General features: G+C 34.2%; 1 protein-coding gene across 4 annotated transcripts in view; it reads right to left on the bottom strand.

Moving 5' to 3' along the window:
- The window catches only part of KIF21A (kinesin family member 21A), a 166,409-nt gene that overhangs the window by 14,969 nt on the left and 130,530 nt on the right, over nt 1–20,910 (bottom strand). The window contains exons 21-30 of one of the 4 annotated variants that reach the window (XM_081250315.1): nt 20,532–20,633; nt 19,674–19,839; nt 19,174–19,194; nt 13,996–14,056; nt 13,566–13,620; nt 11,078–11,289; nt 8,605–8,712; nt 7,050–7,178; nt 4,415–4,453; nt 40–176 (exon numbers count right to left, since the gene is read on the bottom strand). In XM_081250315.1, the coding sequence (XP_081106441.1) occupies nt 40–176; nt 4,415–4,453; nt 7,050–7,178; nt 8,605–8,712; nt 11,078–11,289; nt 13,566–13,620; nt 13,996–14,056; nt 19,174–19,194; nt 19,674–19,839; nt 20,532–20,633 (1,030 nt within the window). The remainder of the gene's footprint in view (nt 1–39; nt 177–4,414; nt 4,454–7,049; nt 7,179–8,604; nt 8,713–11,077; nt 11,290–13,565; nt 13,621–13,995; nt 14,057–19,173; nt 19,195–19,673; nt 19,840–20,531; nt 20,634–20,910) is intronic. The other 3 variants (XM_081250316.1, XM_081250318.1, XM_081250317.1) reach the window with 3 other exon arrangements.

Genomic DNA, 20,910 nt, shown 5'->3' with positions numbered 1-20,910 from the left:
AAAAAATGTTAAATATCCACATGGCACAACTACTAGCACCTTTTGATCCAGTGAAGAGAAGATCATCAGTAGAATCCACACAGAGCACAGCTTTTGTATGCCCTTCAGCTATGTGAACACACTGAAGTGGAGAAGCTCTGATTCCTTTCAAAGCTGGAAATGGGTTGATTATGCCCCTGAGGTGGGGGAAAAAAAATAAGATTTACTTTAGTAGCTATATCATTAAACTACTTTTTTTTTTCCTCTGGCTTTAAGAAGTCTTTCTAAATAATTAGTACTGTAATAAAATCCAGATTGCTCCCTTGTCTTTTTTTTAAGCAAAAGGACAGAGACAAAGTATGAAATTATAATAGTAGTGATGGAGTGCATCAACTAATTAGGCATCAGCTAGCAGGTGCATTCTGCAAAGAGCAAAGTCATGATAAATTGGATTTTCTTATTAACAATTTCATCTCTTCAAAATTTAATGAAGTAATATTGAGAGCTGTTCAAATATAGTGAATTATGAAAAATGAGAAAGCATAAATGATGGATAACTGGAAGATGTGACTATCAGCCTGGAATGTGACTCTATGTCAAAAAAGACATTCTAAAGAAAGTATAATACATACCACCTAAAATGCTAAGGAAGCAAATTTCAAACAAATTTGAATAAATACAAGAATGATTGCATAGCCTGAAATTCTAAAGGGAGAATGGCTCAAAAATAACAAAACTTTTAAAACTCTAACAACCTCAAAGACGATTTTTAAAAAAGAGTAAGATTTTAAAAGAATAGTGATGCTCTTTAGGGAGATTTCTCATAATTTTAATGTTTCTGGAATTTCTGCTTTATGCCACTGGACTATGAACTATGAAAATATAAAATTTATCAAAACACTGTCCCTATCCCAAAGGAGGTTAAGACAGGATCTGAACTGAAATAATTGTACTGGGAAGACTAAAAATGAGAGTGAATTAAGAAATGATAAATATATAAGTTGGATGTATCTTTGCTCAGAGCAGGAAGAAAAATTATGTTGAAATATGTCCATTATAAGACAGATGACATAATTTTAGGACAGATTCAGCAATAAAACAAAGCTGTCTGTTTCTATCTTCCTGATGAATGAAAACAACCTTTAAGATGCAAGGGACAGAAATAATTAAGAAGAAGTGTAAGCCCAAGATACATTAGATCTGACAATGAAGACTTATTCAGTGAGTTCAAGTATTTCTGTATTTAAATCATTAGATCACAGGGTTGTGAAAGCATATACCATTGCAGAGGCAAAATCATTGTTGGTATACTAAGAGTATCAATAAAGGAGATAAAACATGTAGACCCAATTTTCCAGAAAGGAGAAAAAAAAGTGGATTTCAGAAATTACAGATGAGTAAAACTTCTTGTTGAGTCTCATAGAGGAAAATATTAAAAAAATAATTACAATCACTTAAATGCTCATCAGTAAGAGGTAACATTTCACAGGGGAAGGTCCTTGTAGAATTAATAGGCAGGAAATTAGGGGAATGTCATATTTACAATATATGTTGATTCCAATAAGGTCCATACAAAAAGCTTTTCAAATGATATGCCTATGGACATGGTGGGTAAGTATGAAACTGTTGTAGTAAGGTAGTTCCATCAGTGGCTGAAGAGTCACCCATAAAGAGTCAATGTTCCTCTCAGTCTGGAAAAAGGTTTTCAATATCTAGTCAGTCTTTCCCCAGAACTCAAGACAGATATGGCATGTTTATTAAATTGATATATTAAAGAGCTGTATTGTCTAGAAAAATTACCAAAAAAAAATCCATTTAGGTATGTACTTAGCACTAAAATGTTCACTGGATAAAATGTAAACATAAAATTTAAGTTGAAGATAGAACAGAATGCTCCAAGTAGGAAAGGGGCTTAATTAAATTTTAAAAGCTAAAGAAATTTGTTTATTAAATACAAGATCAACGGATCAACAATTTATGATTCTTCTACCAACACTTTCAATGACTTGTGCAACAGAAGTAAGTATTTCAGGAGAAAGAAAGCAATAGAGCTACTATATTCTGCCAAGGCCACATCTGGAATGAGGCTGAGTTCCAGTTGCCACATTTTAAAAACAGCCTTGAAAAATCAGAGATTTTCCAAAACAGTGGAAGCAGAAAGAAGGATCTGCAGAGTATATCATATTAGGAACAGATGAATCTAAAACTATTGAGCTGATAAGAGAACCTTCATCGGAGAGAGCATATAAAAGCACAGTTAAATAGCTGAATATTTAAAGAGCTGGCACATACACACAAAAAAGGTATACTGGATTAAATCTAGCATAGCTCAAGAGGGCTGATGACAGACCAATGAATAAAAATTTAAAGGAGGTAAATTAGGCTTAGGATTTTAAAAAAAAACTTTATTTTTGGGATTTAGTTTTATAATGATTTCAAAAAGTGAAGGGAGTTCCCCATTACCAGAAATAAGACCAGGAATTGTTATCACATGGGTGTATAATTACAAAATCCGAAGTATTATTTGCATTCACACATCAATTTGAGATTCTTGAAATTAATGCTCAGTAACTTGTTGGTAGTGTAAGAACTTAACCAGATTAAAACTGAAATTGTAGCAAAACCTCCTCAAAAGTCTAAAACTGCCATTTTGAAATCCTATCAATATTATGTGGGGTTTATAGCTATGAACTGAAGCCATCAAATTATAACTATTGTTTCAAATGTTGAAAAGTTATGATCTAATGCATAGTCAATTGCTGCTCTTCTAAAACATTAAATATATATGTATGTATATTCTAACAAGCTGATTATAAAGAAAATAATTAATGTAAATAACCTAAGAGCAGTTTTGATCTGCATTTAATGACACAAATCATCCTAAGAAAAAAGCTAAACAGTACCCTTGGTTATTTAGCACTTGGTTACTTAGGACTATGTCTCCAAAAGAGTTCCTTCCTTCAGATTACTATCTTTATCCTAAGAATCTATTAATGTTTCCTGATGATATAATGTGCAACATAATTCTGTCATGTCAAAGGTTGTAATATTACAAAAGTGAATATTTGCCTCCAGTAACTTATGTATGGCATAGTCCTAGAGACAAGGATGTCTCTTTTTCATTCTTATATGTTTTATTTATTCAGATTTTTGAAGAAAGATAATTTCAACATTAAATATAGCATCATATTTATTAGATACTGAAAGATAATCTCAAATATTCAGAATGTTAGCGTTAATATTTTATAGAGATTACCTTATACAAAAGGTAATAGAAAAAGTACAGAAATTGGAAACATAAATCCATGGTATTTCTTTCTCTATTAAAATTAATCTATCCGGGCTTCCCTGGTGGCGCAGTGGTTGAGAGTCTGCCTGCCGATGCAGGGGACACGGGTTCGTGCCCCGGTCTGGGAAGATCCCACGTGCCGCGGAGCGGCTGGGCCCGTGAGCCATGGCCGATAGGCCTGCGCGTCCGGAGCCTGTGCTCCGCAACGGGAGAGGCCACAGCAGTGAGAGGCCCGCGTACCACAAAAAAAAAAAAAAAAAAAAAAAAAAAAAAAAAAAAAATTAATCTATCCACATTCTGAAGTATATAAATCAACTTTAAAATAGTTTAAGTTAAGGTTAAATATTGCAAACTTATACAACAGATCTGATGTGAAGGGAAAAAATGCTTATTTCTGATCCATGCAAAACCAGTAAAGTCTTGTAATACTGTGAATAAGATTAATTTCCTCTCCCTTCCCCTGCCTACCTTCTGGAGGATCTATTGATGATCAGGAAAATGGCCATAAAACATGGGAAAGAAGTGCAAAGAGAGAGGAGACAAACTGATTAGTGGGAAAAGGAAATGAAAGGAAAAAAGAGATATTAGGGGTCCAAAAAACCCATAAACATGAAAAAATGCACATTGTTATTTGAAAAACAGCATCTACCAGTTAAAATTATTTATTATGTTTTTAAAATTCTTTTACTTTCTGTATCTTTCTGTATTTTAGGTAACATAGTGTCCTTTTTTTCCCTAGTACACCTTTTTTTAAAATCACAAATGCTGCCATAAACTTTTTATTTAAAATCGATAAATCAACATGAAAAAATACCTTATTCACTTCCCATGCCTTGAGGGGGAAAAAACCATTCAGGAGCAAACCTTTACATTAATTTTCAAAGAACTTAATTTCTTTAAAGAAAAGTTTTAGGTTATAGACAGAATACAAATAGCACAAATTTTTATGCTATTATATAAAAAAGTTTACCACTACTTTGAAGGGTATTATCACAAAAATATATTAAAATTAATGTTTAAAAACATCAGTGCATTTATATGGTTTACAAGTTATGAATGCAACAAAAATGAGATTTGTTTAAAGTTTCTAGGAAGGCATTTTAGAACATCAATGAAATGCCAGAACGTAGGAAAGAGAGAAAGTACCTGTGTACCTCCGACAGAGAGGAATCACTTTCATCAGACCTACAGTGAAAGAGTTAGAATTATGAGGGAAAAGAATACAGATGTCAACAGGTAAAGACACTGAGATTGAACTGATTCAACAGTATGAATAACAGAAATACAGCAAACATTTCCTTTACAGTACCCTGCTTTTCTATTTGCACTGGATATCAGCAAATTCAGTGACAGCTAAATTAGTTAAAATTTTGTGCTTATGTTTTCTACCAAGATTTTTGGGGAAAAACTTTCTATTACTAATCCACAGAACCCATCTATTCTCACTTTCTAAAATGTAGGCCCTGGGCTTCCCTGGTGGTGCAGTGGTTGAGAGTCCGCCTGCCGATGCAGGGAACATGGGTTCGTGCCCCGGTCCGGGAAGATCCCACATGCCGCGGAGCGGCTGGGCCCGTGAGCCATGGCCGCTGAGCCTGCGTGTCCGGAGCCTGTGCTCCGCAACGGGAGAGGCCACAGCAGTGAGAGGCCCACGTACCGAAAAAAAAAAAAAAAAAAAAAAAAAAATGTAGGCCCTGAAGAGGAACAACATCAAGCAAGTGAAATACATCACTTCAAGACTCTATTTAATTTGACTAGTACTAGAAAAAATTTTCAGTTTCAGTAGTCATTAATGAACTTTATTCCTCTTGATAATTACTTTAGATTTAGACTCTCATGTGGAAGTTGCACAAATACATTATATGTTTGAATGGAAAGCAAATCATTCAAAATTTAATAACCTATTTTTTTTTTTTTTTTTTTTTTTTTGCAGTACGCGGGCCTCTCACCTCTGCGGCCTCTCCCGTTGCGGAGCACAGGCTCCGGACGCGCAGGCTCAGCGGCCATGGCTCACGGGCCCAGCAGCTCCGCTGCATGTGGGATCTTCCCATACCAGGGCACGAACCTGTGTCCCCTGCATCGGCAGGCGGACTCTCAACCACTGTGCCGCCAGGGAAGTCCCAATCTTTGATTTTAATTAATCTCAAAAACATGGAGTTCTTCTGATTAGGCAGTCCCTCAGTAATAGATGGGAGGTTTTACTGGGATTTTAAAAACAGGTGAGCCACTCCTGTCAGCCTTAACCTGAAACCTCCAGGACTGACAATAAGTCTGGTTATAATGAAAATCTATTTAGCTTGTATTATTATACAATATCCTTGGGAAGAATGAGGATAGAGTGAGTGCTGGCATATTATGTAATCAGAAACAATGTGTGGGACCTACTTCTAGCTGGTGAAATATGCTAGACTCAAAAAGGAGCCCAAAGAAAGTCATTAAAAAGGTAGGTGAGTTTTTTGAAAGTGTAGTCAGTTATTCTAAGTTTTAGTTTATAGAGACTACAACAGAGTCAAATGATTGGTAGGTAGTTCATAAACTATTTCAGTAATAAATATGGAACTATAATTAGATTGTCAAGATTATCAAAAGACCAACAGAAAAATTTTATGACTGTGAATGCAAGGGAGACAAAATTTAGTAATTCTTCATCATCGCTAGTGAAAATGGACTTCCTAAAGACATTCGTAATGTTATTCTACTCTTTCTCAATTAAATGAGTGGTATGATTTAACAATGTTCAAGAGTCTTTTTAAAAATATATTGTTTAAAAATACTTTTTAAAAATACCTCTCTAGATCATTTGAAAGGACATGTCATCTGATTAAACTATATTAAAATCTAATAAAAAATGTTATCCATAAATTAAGTAGATTAAAGAATCTTCCAAAATGATGGTGTGTCTCTCTAAGTCTATAGAGCCATTTAGCATGATCTAAACATGCCAGACAGATCTTAAACAATACTCTATAAATTTCAGAAATGGTTGATATATACAGGGAGATTATAGCATAGAAAACAAAGAACTGGTGTGGGATACTGAATATCAAGTACATATACTATCCAAAATGCTATCATTCAAAATCAAAGCAGACAAGTCAGAGTTAATAAACACCTTATGGCAACACTGTTAGTATGAAATTCTTGCAAGAGAGATTCTGGCTCAGTGTGGGAATATTTTTTCACTTCAAATTTAATGAAAATTATATTTTCCATACCCCTCCAACTTCTCTTCCCCAACAACCCACCCTGAGTTCTACCCCCTCCACCCATAAAGGTACTCTTTTATCCCAAGAATACAATTACTCAAGTTTTGTGGTGGATTTGTAGCACAACCAAATGATAACAACATGTTACACATATGGCAATGCTTTTGTAAGCTGTTATATCCACCAAAGGTAAAAAAATTTGCCTCTTTTCAATGCAGGCTGTCTGGATTAGAGGCTTTTATAGGCTCAATGAAGCTGAAAAATCCCAAGAAATGTAACTTCAAGTGGTCTCAAAGATTTTTCAATTCCAATTTACTTGTAAAAGAAAAGGTAAGACAAGTGTTCAGTATAGCAATGCAAATCTATAGCAGGGAATAATGTTCAGCAGGAAAATTAATTTATCTAATTTTGTCTATATGGTTCATTTCCCATTGGAAAAACACATGAAATATGGCAAGAGTTCACAAGTCAGACTCCATCTCTCACACAGAGAGAAGGCTAAATGTTTTCTACAGACTATATTGAAAGGTTCAGAATATTATAATGAATAATTGGGGCTCTTTTACATAAGGACTTACTTATCCTGCTGAACTGATGTGTTTCCCTGAGAAACAGTAAGACGATTAAAAACATTCAGTTCATTACGGGGCCGGCTTGGTGGGGAAGAAGGAGGTGAAAGACTAGCCTCTGAGGTTCCAGAATCTGAGCTACAAGAAAAAAAGAACATTAAATAGGTGGCTTTAATTGGCTTTGATTTGTTAGAAATGTTGTAAGAAACATGTTTTTTAATAAAAGCTTTTCATTATACAATTCCTTCCTTGCTTCCTTTCTTCCTCTGTTCCTTTTTTAGAAGATGAAATGCACTCTGAAGAATTTAATTAAAATTATTTTTCCACTGAATCTTGTTACATTGGCCACAAGATGGCACTAAAGAAAAAGTTCTGTCTGCTAAAATCTAAAGTCAGTATAAATAAAGCAAGCCAAATTTAAAATTATACAATTTTAGAGTTGAGAGCAAGTTGTTCACTTTACAGATGAGGAAACAGACCCTGAGAGTTTAAGAGGAATTTGCCTATTCAATTGATTCATTCATTTATTTTTAAACTACTTATTTGCTCCATCCCCTATCTCCTGCTTATTCTTAAGACATTCGATTCAGTAGAAACAGGTAAATTACATCTTTAAATACAGGAATCAAGGATGATTAGAAGAGCAACTTCCATGACATTCACGTCAGCTAAATCGGTGGTCAAAGTAGAGAGTGTGCATGTTGGTACAAGGGAGGAGGATGGTATAAGATCATCCACTTGGGTACAGAAAATATATGAAAACTTCTTTCATAATTATTTTTATGTTAAATAAATTGTCTTTACCAATACTTAAATATAGGTTAGCATTGATATTCCTACTCAAGAGCATGTCAGAGATCTACCTGCCATATGCAGCTCCTTAGGAGACCTGAGGGAGATCTCAGTGTGCCACAGGGTAGAAAGGTGACAGTGGCTCTAACCCATTAATAATAATAACTCTGTGTGTTGTGGTGTTGCAATTTATAAATGCCCACGTACGTGGACTATCAGATTATATTGTGTACTATTAAGTAAACCGACCCTCACAAAACACACAAATAGCTTTTAAAATATTTCAACAACAAAAAAATTAAGGATAATACCAATTTAAACATAAAAGAACAGCAAGAAAATGGCACAAATCACACATCTTCTAACACTAGATTTTTGTTAACCACTTTAAAGAGGTGAAATCAATGTCAGTTTTATCAGATGACAGTCAAAATTAATTTCAAAACTTTCTAGAAGACTATTTGAATTGTAGTTTTAATAAACCTCTCTTCAAAGGTATATTAACTCCAAAATGATATGCACAAATAATTGAAAAATAAATCAGACTATATGAATGGGGACAAGTGCTCAAATTTATTTACAGGTATGTGTTACCAAGAAAGTTAGACTACTTATACAAGCCAACAGTGGACTTGATTGTCCTGATTAGTCAAATCACTCACAATCCCAGAGTCAGTCTGAATATGGAAAATAATTTTGCTATTGTGCTTTAGCTTCTAAGTGCATCAGACATTTTATACAATCTAGTAGATAAAAAGCATGGGTAACTTACTGTTTTTGTTCCTTGACCTTTGATTTTTCCCCTTTCTCATATGCCTTTCTCCTTGTTACAGGGGAAGGCTCTGGTAGCTTTTTTTCTGATACAGATGACTGTCTGGAACTAAGAGAGAGAAAGGTTCTATAATCATCTAATTTTAAATATATACATATAACTTTGGCAGATAGTCAACCTAAATTTTTAATAGATTAATAACTGGAACTTGAGAAAGATTATTTGGAAATAAGAAATAGAACTAGGACAGGAAAATATCACATGAGTTATTTTAATTAATGGGAGCTTGATAACTATATATTTAATTTTTAAATTGGCAATTTTGTCAAATACATACATGCCCATTATCTTTGAATGTAAACATCAATGCTATACTGCCAAATAGCTAAAATAATTTTTTAATTTTAAACATTAAGTGTTTAAGTTTGATTAGAATTGCTTCAGTTGAAGAAAAAATGTCTTTACAGTTTTGCAAGAACAAAAATATTAGAATATCAGAATATGAGAAACAATGAGATTAAATGAATTAATATTTACACAGTCACAAAAGAATACTACAGGTAATCACAAAAAACTACAATCATTTTACTTACTTAGTATTTAAGTATTAGTTAGCTATATCTATTTTAGTACTAAAAATATTTTTGTTTTATTATAGACTTTAAATGTTCAATAGTGGCTATGTAATTAACAATTTAAGACTGATTTTTGTGTACAGTGGTAACGAATTTTAATTGAAAAAAATGAACTTTTTGCTATCCTTGACTAGTTTTATTAATAAGGAAAAAAACCACTAAGGAATTAGCAAGCAGGATCCCCAGAATGGGCTTACAATGATTCATATTTGAAAGTGAAAACTAAACATAATTAAACTTCACGTGCCTGATTTTTCTAATTAGAGGAAATCACATTTTAGAAGTTCTGCATCATTTAAATCATAAGGCCCACTTGAGTAAATTCTTTTACTTTATGCAATGGAAGTCATGTAGTAATGGGATATAAGAGTTACTGCACCAAGCACATGACCAACTTTTATATTTGTACAGAATTACACAAGCATCTTAATTTATGAAAACTTGATAATAAGTCATGTGAAGAGACAGTGTCTAAAAGACATTTTCTACAACCTGTCATGAATGATACATTTTTAAAATGAAAAACAAAAGGGCAAAAAGAAGGTATTACCTGAATTCTGGATTCCAGGTCATAGATTTAGTCTTGAAGTTCCAAAAGTCTCTATTCATCTGATAGACTAAATGCTGAACACATACGAGTCTCTAAAATCTGTTCTCAGTTCTATATCACTACCTTCACCAAAAGCATTTCTTCTACTGTTATCTTATCAAAAAAGCACTGAAGCCATAAGCTATGCTGGTTAGCAATCTCTAATAGCAAATCTAATAGTTAATTACATAAGTCACCTCAAGCACATGCAAGATAGTTCTGTCATTAAAACTAATTTTGGAACTAAAGGTAGCAGATGGGCTTACTGAATGGAAGACAGTGAAAATATCTTTATAAGATGAAGAAAGTTATGGGAAACAGATGTTCACGTTAGGGTGGGGAGTTTGTTATATTTTATTATTTACAGAGTCATATAGTATGAACCATTTTTTGGCAATATTTCCCAATGCAATGATGTGTTCATTCAATAGATCATTTGCTAGATCACATGTGAGAGGTAGTTTGGAAAAAAGCCATTAAAAATCTTTACCAGTGAATGACTTATGTAATTTTAATATAACTAACAAAACACACACACACACACACACACACACACACACACAGGCCTGTGTAGGGAAATCTTTGTTCTCAAGATAATAATGAAAAATTTCTAAATAAGATTTGTTTTGAATGGAATGTTTTTTGTTAAGATTACCATAGAGAGGAGAGGTAATATTTCCTCCTTCAAACCTTTAATAATACAATATTTATACTTTGTGTGTACACTCATCCCAGACATGCAATGTGCTTCAAGGCAAAGAATTAGGAAAATTCAAAATGTATTATTTGTAACTGATATTTGTATTTTTCTTTAAAAGTGTCAGCAAAGGTTTACTATCTTGACCAGGCTCTTAGAACTAGGATATAATGTAATTTAGCGTAAATTTAAGAATTTTTAAAGCTTCTGCTTTATATAATGGCTTTATAGGTATAACTTTAATCTAGTTTAGGTGTTTCTAAATAAATTTTGTCTGTAATTCACAACTCAGCCTTTATAAAAATTATAATCTTTACTCTAAAACTTAGAAATAAGACAAAGCAATTCAACAAAGAACATCTCATTTAAATTATTTTGAATGTCCAAATATTAGGAGACACAACACCTAACAGAAATTACTTTGAAAACTAGAGATCTTATTTACATAAATTTTTAAAAGTAGAAATAAGAAATTAGCAACATGCATTAAAAAAAAAAAAAAAAAAAAGAAAGCCAAAAGAAAGGAAGTTAGTATAGCTGGGCCAGACTTACATGCTGCCTATCTTAGAAGGGAAGCCAGATGGGGGAGGGAGCTCTTTTTCCCTAGCAGAAGTACTTGTCTCTGTATTCATTCCAATCTCTTGCCCTTCTGCAACAGGTGTAAGAGGGCCAGGCAAGGAAGCATCTCCTGTACTAGTGTCTGAAGCTAGTTCACTGCTATCTGCATACAGCAATTCCATTTGAGTAGTGGTTCTCCTTCGGGCCTAGTCAGAGAATGGAAGGAAAAACAATCATGTGCAAATTTTCGCAGGGAAGATGATTAGGCGATACTTAATATTAGTTTGAAATAGGTAAAACATTTAGCGTGTCTTTTCCTAGCAAGTGTGTCAAACATAACACGTAAGATAGTGACAAGCCAGAGCTACAGCCAGATAAGACCTTTAGAGGCCATAATAATAGCCAACGTTTCTATTGTATGCCAGAAGTTGTTCTAAATATTTTACTATATTAGTATATACTATCATTATCCCAATTCACAGATGAGAGAACTGAGGCACAGAGAAGCTAAAAGTCCAAAGTCACACAGCTAATAAGTGGCAAAGCCAGATTCAAAACCAGGCAATCTGCCTCCAATATTATTGTGCTATCCTGCCATTCATCACCAGCTCCCTCAACATATCATTAAAAAAAAAAAAAAAGAAAGAAAGAAAGAAAGAAAGAAGAAAGAAATTAAACCAAAAGATAGTTGCAGGGACATTCAACTAAATTCTGATGTTTCCCAGGCTTAGATGATTTATTTAATATAAATTTTAATTTCATTTTACTATCAATTTTTACATCTGTTTCTCCTTTTTTATGACCCTGCCCCCCTGATGCTTTAACTGGGTGTTTAATCTGCCTGCTGGATATCTACCACCAGTCCATACCAGCTTTTGGCAGCATGGTGAGGCAGGTGAAGGTTATTTTCCTAGAATCTAAATTTACCATAAGTATTCCCTTCCATACTCCTGAAAAACCAATGGGACTACCTTGTTGTTAATGCTTAGAGTTGGCTGCTATCGCTAATGTATTAACAGATAATCAAGGTGTTTACCAGATTAGAAACCTCTAAAGGGCAGACAACCTGTTTTATTCAACTTTGTATCCCCTGCATTTAACATAGTGCTGGTAAATACCTATTTAATATATATACTCAACTTCACTTTTTCAATGAGTGAAAAATAAATAATATGAGAACCTTTTAGGCATCTTTGCAGCTCAAAAGGAGTGGTAGATAATACCAGAAAACTTTTGGAAAGAGAAAGCCCTGCAGGCCAACCTTTTACCCTGTCAGTTCTCCCTACTGCAAATTGAGTCATTTTCTTGGTAATTCCAAACCACAGTGGTTTTTTTTAGGAGATCACCTTTAGGCTACCACTTCACATTTCTCTCTGGCTTTCACAAGGCCTGAAAGACCAAGTTAACTTAGGAGATTCTCTCCTCCACTTAAGACTGGATCCAAACTATACTAGAATGTTTTCTTTGAGTTTGGGTAACTTCTACTTAGTCAATTAGAATAATAAAACACAAACCACATGTCACCAAGCCAGTAGCTCAAGGACCATACATAAAGACTGGAGACGTTTTTCAGTTGGCTAGCCCAGTATTTTAAAGATAAGAAAATTCTCCATTAAATTCCATATTTAAAGCTTCTCTTTAAAAAGTTGAGGATCTGGTAGCCTTAGGCCCATATTCCATCATGGCAAAAATAAGCAGTAGTTGAGTGGTGGCTATTTGCTTTAGATGGAGCATGTCCACTTCAGGTAATCATAATGATCCCTATTAATTACCTTACATCCAGCCAAATTACTCATTTATATTACCTGGCTAAACACTGTGGGCCTTAAATCCATCCTGTCCATTAGCACAGTACTATTCTTTTGAGTCCTGATTTCATCCATTCATTCAACAAATATTTACTAAGCACTGCAAAAATTCTTTGTTTTCAAACATATTAAGATAGTTAGTTAATTCATCTAGTATCAAATGTTACCAACACTCAATCTGACATATACCATGTGTTTCTTACACATTTAACAGTATGTATCCTTTATTTTTTTAAGCTTCACAAATATACATTATAGCATCAATTTTCAATACAAAACGATGATTAAGAGTTGGCCTATTCAAACCACTTCAAGACACAGTTAGACAAAATAAATATAGAATACTTAAGGACATACTAGAATGTTAAAATTTCAAAAATCTCCTGTCAATCTAAATTATTTTTAAGGATTGTTTCCCATAATCATATCTTATCTAGTAGAAAAAGTACAAGAATACAGTAAATTACAAGTTCCACAAAGGAGCAATTTTTCAATATAATTTTTTTTTCAAGGGGGAATATGATAAAGAACTAAATTTCTTACACATGAAATCTTTGGTAAAAGCATGCCTACTTGCTGACCTATTAAGAGTCAAACCTGAGGCCTATGTGATTAATAGTGACAATAAAGAACAGCAGAAAAAATGTTTACCTGGTATTTTCAATTCTCCTTACCTTGTTTTTAGGTTTCACTTCACCACAAAGCTTCATAAGGTCTGAAGAGAGTGAGCTATGTGCAAATAAGTAATTAACCACATGATTAAAAGGGAACTTATAGAAAACTGTATGTCCCTCTAATGAGTACAAGTATGGAAAAAAATTTATATGCCTACAGAAAACACAGAAAGACAATATTTAAAATCAAAATAAACTAATTAAAATAGTCTATTTTTCTTCCTTAAATATCCCAGTATTTTTATTTTAAAGTTTTGGATGGTTAAACATTACTTAGTTTGGCTTCCATATTACTGTTTCTAGTTCTCTTCACTTAGCCATAAAATCCAAAATTATTTGTTTTATGGTAATTCTTTGATGCACAGGATAAAAGTATTAAAAATATTACAGAAATAAATCAAATCTATTAAGTTTCTAAAGCCTCTCTTACCTTCCTTCTGATCCTGGGCTGTTTAAAGGTAGATCCTCATCAGTGCTGTCCTCTATATTTTCTAAAAAAATGTCCAAAATGTAAGTATTATCCACATGTCACAATTTGAATGATGACTGTAATCCCTATGCTATAATAAGCATCAGCCCAAGTTCTCTCAATATGGGCACTTTGGTTTTAGTAACTGAGTCAAATTAGAAATGTAAAAAAATATTTCTAAGAAACTCCTTTTATTATATGTCCTAGGATGAGAAAAATATGTTCAAAATAGGAAAGCTATGAGTTGAATGATAAAACAAAGAACAGCATTCACAGGATGGAAATGAGATCATGTATTTATCAGAGTATGTATAATTATTTATATATTTTTCAGAGTATGTATTTATCCCACACCATCCATTTATCCCATGTATGAAAAACCACTAAGTAAAACACAAGATTAAAATAAATGCTGCATGCGCTCCCTTTAATGTACTAAGCCAACTTCAAAAACTACATAGGTATAAACATAGTTGTTGTACGTTATCAGTATTCCAACTTATATATTTTCCTTTATTTTTATTTTTGTTTTCAAGTAGAGAGAGAGCATGTTTGTGTGTGAAGGTGTTCAGGAGTTACATATCAGCATGCAGCTCATTCACATATACATAAAAGACTAAAACTACAGGTTTCCATGCAACAGTTTTGTAGATAAATACAAACAAACCACTGCTATTTCAGAACAACTGTAGAACACTAATGAAAAGAGAGGAAAAAGCAAACAAATAAAACTAGTAGGAAGTCAGTAAATAAAACAGCCACTGAAAGTAAATTATTTAAAATGTCAGTGAGCCCCTAACACAGGTGCAAGTTTTCAAAACTTATACATTTTATTATAAAGCCATTCCACAAAACTAAGGGCAATATTATCAACAATATATATGTTGGGGACTTCCCTCATGGTCCAGTGGTAAAAAATCCGCCTTCCAATGCAGGGGATGTGGGTTTGATCCCTGGTCAGGGAACTAAGATCCCACATGCCGCAGGGCAACTAAGCCCATGCGCCACAACTACCAAGCTCGTGCGCCTCAACAAGAGAGCCTGCCTGCCGCAAACCATAGAGCTCATGTGCTCTGGAACCCACGCACCACAACTACAGAGCCCACGTGCCCTGGAGCCCGTGTGCCACAACTAGAGAGAGAAAACCCACACACCACAACTAGAGAAGCCCAGGCGCTGCAACTAGAGAGAAACCCAAGCAGACCGTGCACCGTAATGAAAAGATCACTTGTGTCTCAACAAAGATCCCGTGTGCTGCAACTAAGACCCGATGCAGCCAAAAAAATAAGGAAAATAAATAAATAAAATATTAAAAAATAATTATATATATGTCAATGAAAAATATACAGCATTCATCCCCCTCTAACTTTTACTTTTATATCATACAGGTGGATTATGCTCATAAATCAACTAATTCCTTTCTCAGATGCTCCCATTCTTCCTCACTGTTTAGCAGACACTTCAATAGAAATTCAGTAATACTTGATAGCATTATCTTAAATGGAGCCCATCTAGGACCCACACAAAGGGAGTTTACTTTCTGAAATGAGCAAAATGGTGGTCTTGAAGGCAATGTGTATCTCAAAGCCCACGCTTGCAGGCTGGAAGATGTGCTTCACAGAAAGGATAATTGAGTGCTAAGGTGACTGAATTAGTCAATAACATAGAAAATGTAAAGAAATGACAAATCTAGTCTTTATTTTTCCATGTATAAAAGCAGGCTAAGATTGACTAGTAATTTTTTTGTAGGGAGTGATGAAAAAAGTTAGTATATTAAACATCATATGAGTGCTCAGTAAAAACTACTTAGCTCCTGCATATGCATATATGCCTTATTTAGAGATAATTACAGTTTGACATAACCAATCTAGCCAGAGGATACAACCCTCCACCCCAGACATTCACCAAATTAGACACCTCTTCAGGACTGAGCTTTGTCTGGAGCACTACATCCATCTGGGCAGCAGGACATGCCATCACCTCACTGCTCTACTCTCAACTCTAAGAACATAATTCCAGCCCAACACCAGCTTCTTTTCTCATCACTGAGCATTAAAGCTAAAAGCAGAGAGTTAAAACTGCGAAATGCTTTAAAGTTCATACATATTGGTACACAGCTGCATAATCTCACATCACTAGAAGTTAACAAAACAGTTACTATTAAAGTCTTTTTTAAAGTTTATATAGGTATATAGATATGTATATATGTATGTAGTGTACGGAAAAGAGTTAACATAGCAGCCCAGAGACTACTATCCTTAGAAAGGCCTCCTTGCAAGGTTGGACTTCATCTGTCATCTGAAACTTGGCTCTCAGAGTATCCCTAGTCATCAGCTAACTAGTGAGGGAAGGGCATTATACCTAGAACATTTGTGCAAACAATATGGCTTATGCTGAGAACTCCTGCTTTCCTTCTGGAGTCTGAAATTCTGGTATATACTAGACAAAGCGTGCCTATGTGACTAGTTCCCAGTAAAAACCTCAGGTGCTGAGTGTCTAATGGACTTCCTTGGGTGTAAACTATGCACACATGTTGTTGCATTTTCATTCCAGGGGGAAAAGTGCATTCTGTGTGATGTTTCCTGGGAGGGAGAGAGCATAAGGCAGCCTGGACATGGATTCCTCCTGACTCCATCTGCGTCATTTTCCTTTACAATCTTGTTGTGTATCCTTCATACATTGCTTTCATGAATCTTTGCCATGAATATAACTAAATGCTGAGCCCCCTGAGTCTTCTAGCAAATCTCCAAACATAGGGAAAGATCCTAGGAACACCAATATAGGTAGGGAAAAAAGAAGGGGAAAATAAAGATGTTCTTCAAAGGCTACAACAATACAAGCCTATTAGCATGGAGTACCGGCCTTTGCTCCCCCTCTAGCCTTATGTTCATCATCCTATACCACATACTTGTTGCTCCAGAGAACCAACCTGTTTGAAGTCCTCATGCATACAATATTTTGGCTAAATGTCCAACTTTTAACTTATTCCCTGCTCAGAGTGACTCTTCTGCCTTTCCACCTTGTCTCTTGCCTGGCTAAATCTTTTTCTTCATTTATGTTTCAGCTCAAATTTCACCCCCTCCAGAAGGCCTTCATCAACTCCTTCATTCTTGTTGGGTAGCCCCATTCTGTGTTCCCATAATTCCCTGTACATATCTCAATCTCTGCCCTCTCCGCAATGTATCATAATCTGTTCATGGTCTGTCACCCTCAGCAAGGTATCAAGTCCATGAGGGCAAGATTCTGTGTCTTATTTATCTTTGAATCCCAGCACCCAGCCCAAAGTTGAGATAAATTGAAACTAAATAAATATTTTTTAAGGCAATGAATATAATATGACCGTCTAGTTTCTGTGTATTTAATTTCCATGTTTTCCTCCTTCTGTGCTTTTCTTCCAAGCACCTCTGGTCTAGATTATGGCCTTAGGGAAAATTTATGCCATGAGTCACAGGTTATATCAGCTGAATGTCTTTCCCCTTTCTGCTTTTGACCCTTCTTTAAGCTACAGATAATTGAAAGTTGTTTGAAAGCTGTGAAAAAGTAACAATGCACATCAAATAGCAGTTTAATATTTTCTGCGCTAAAGGACATCAAAGAGGGCATTGCATTTTTCTTCCAAGTTAAAAGAGCTAATGGACTTAAATAAGAATTTACTTATTACTATAAATTGAGCCATTAAGATGAAGAAGAACAAAGGAAAGTCAGAGGAGGAGGAGGGGGAGAAGAACAAGAGGAAGGAGGAGGAAGAGGAAAAGAAACATGCTTAGTAACACATGGAATGGCAAAAATTCTGGTTATAATTCAGAAATTTGGGCAGCCTAACATGGTTCCTTAATATAACCAATCCTTTTTCTACCTGTCTTTGTTACAGCTTGAGCAGGATAAAAGTTGTAGCCTGTCTATATCTGTATTATGGAATTGATCTCAAGGAAATACTATTTTGAGATTTAACACACAGGGTAAACGTCTAGAAAAATCAAATAGGGCTTCCCTGGTGGCGCAGTGGTTGAGAGTCCATCTGCCGATGCAGGGGACATGGGTTCATGCCCCGGTCCGGGAAGATCCCACATGCCGTGGAACGGCTAGGCCCGTGGGCCATGACCGCTGAGCCTGCGTGTCCGGAGCCTGTGCTCCGCATCCGCAATGGGAGAGGCCACAACAGTGAGAGGCCCGCGTACCGCAAAAAAAAAAAAAAATCAAATAGCTCATGTATTTTATTTGCATCGTTTAAAATAAATTCAGATTCATAGGTTATGTTTACTTTAATAACCCAGAGAGGAAATTACATTTAATCTTTCAGTTACATTCCTCTCCATCAAGTATAAGTATTAGAAAATTTTGACAGCTGCGTCATTAGAAAGAAAAAGTTAAGATCAGATTTTGAAATAATTTTAAATAAAAACTGCTCCAAAATAATCATTCAAGAAAATTGCAATAAAATTACACTGATACTCCTGATCCTTCATGTATATAACCACTAGGAGGAGTATAGATATTACTCATGAGTGGGTGTAGTTCACATGAATGTTGTAGTGGCAAGGGAAAATGTCGAAAATCTCAATACTCAGTGATATCTAAAGCTCCAACTTGAAAATATTATAATTATAAATAATGTTTTAATCTGTTCATATAAAATCCTTTGGATAGTTTTATTCAATTTACAATATTAAAATATACATGGCTTAATTTTATAAAACTTAAGAACAGCTGAGAATCTAGCAAATATAAACCAAAGACAAATATATATAAAAGATAAATAACACTGAAAGTTATTTATGAGGGTAAAACAACAGATTCAAGTTAACAGATAGATTTAAAAATTAAAAAGGAATATATGTTCCATTTTTTCCTACAAGAAAGAGGGGCTTATGAAATTGGAACCAAATCTGGAGTTCAAATAATAAAATAGAAAAATAAACATACTTCTTTAAACATCTAAGAACTTAAAAATCAGGAAATGTGTAAGAAAGACAAAAGACTTAGTATGTTTGTGGTCACAGATACATTTCATAAAAGATCATGCAAAAACCAGCTCACTGTCAATAAAAAATTTTTAAATAAGATGTACCACAATTAGTGTACATGAACAATTAGTAATTCATGCAGCTGTAGGGTACACAGAAAGCTAAACATACTTACCTAATGGTACGCTATCTAGATCTGTGTAAATAACAGCAAAAGGAAACAAAAAGCAATACTCCAATCAAAACAAATCCAATGTTAAGAACTCTCATATAAAACAAGATTATGTATCATTTATAAGATATGTAGAATAGATGCCATAGCAAACACTTATAAATTTATTTTTTAAGGCAGTTAGATATATAAAGTAATGAAACTTGGTTAATACTTTAAGTAATTTAAACAACCAATTCAGAAGCATGGTTGATCTTATTTATTCATAAAAACTAATTGCTTAATAATGCTAAGTAAGCCTTTTTAAGTTGCTAATCATTTATTGCAATGACAATAATTACATCCCCCAAAATTTATACATGCAAATTAAAGCAGGAATAATTATCAAAAGCATAAATATAGCATCTATTCAGTCAAGCTATAGGGAAAAAAGGTAGTGTATAGCATACTCAAAGAGCAAAGTTACCATGCAATTTATTTAACTAAAATTTAATCCAAATTACCTTGTAAAGCATGACCTAGTAAAGCATCTAGCTCAGGATTTAATTCTGCTTTCTCTTTCAACATATGGAATAAGAGCTGGTTTTGTGTAGCACTGGTTATTTCAGTTTGTTTAAGCCGACCTTCAAGTACTTTAATTTGAGCTTCTTTCTGGGCAGCCTGAAGACCCTATAACACCCCCCCCAAAAAAAAATTATCTTAGATCATACAAAACAGAATCTACCACACAAAGATCTGTATCATATAGCAAATGCATATGATGTATGGACTTTGACATTAAATAGATCTCAATTCATCCCAGCTCCTGCACTTGCAAGCTCATTGACCCTGAGCAAGTTACCTTATCTTCCCAATTCTCAGTTTCCAAATATTCAAATGATATGAATAATTCTTACTTCCTTCCACATTGTGAGGATTAAGTGAGAGAACAAACCATTAAAGGTCTAGCACAGTCTCAACGTGGGAAAAAAGGTGAGTCAGAAATTATCACCTTTAACATTTAGGCAGAAGTTTCTGAAGATAAGGAGAGTGCAACTGTATTTTTTCCTTTCTGATTTTTTTTTGAGCACCCTAAGAGATTTTTCTTTTAACTTTTTCTTTGTTAAAGTGAAAAAGAAATTATTTATTCTTTAAGTTGTTTACCTGTTCTAATACACAAGCACAATAGATGAGAAGCTAATGGAATTGATGTAAATACTGCTGAGTTTTCTTAACTCTAAGGAAAGGTAAAAGGAACACTTTCTATTTAAAAAGAATCGTCCTCCTTATTACAAAGGAAAGGGTCACTAGAGAAAGATAAGCAAAATTGCAATGAATTAACCAAAGCTTAGGTTTTCAATAATAGTGTAGTTAGAATTTACCTTATTGATGCCCATTGACAGGAAGTGATCTAGCAGGTATCTGGCTTCTGTAAGTGTACAAGCATTAATGACTGCAGTGACATCCAACGTTTCTCCTTCTTCCTACATCAAACCAACATATGATGTATCCTTACCTTGAGCTGAACGTATTTAACAGAGACAAAGCCATTGTTTCATGCATTTATATGATATTATTGGATTAGCAAATGTGACTCCTCAGAAAAGTATAAAATATGATCCCTACTCCAAGAAACATATGGTCTAATTTAAAAGACAAGACATTTGAACAGTTAAGAACTCAAGGTTGATTAATAAATTATATGTCTTGTGTAAACAATAATAATATCACAAAATACACACAGAAATGGAAAGCAGGCAG

Source organism: Mesoplodon bidens (assembly GCF_964165515.1).
Source record: "Mesoplodon bidens genome assembly, chromosome: 11".
In the NCBI taxonomy this organism is placed as follows: Eukaryota; Metazoa; Chordata; class Mammalia; order Artiodactyla; family Ziphiidae; genus Mesoplodon; species Mesoplodon bidens.
This window is presented reverse-complemented; position numbering and strand designations above follow the sequence as displayed.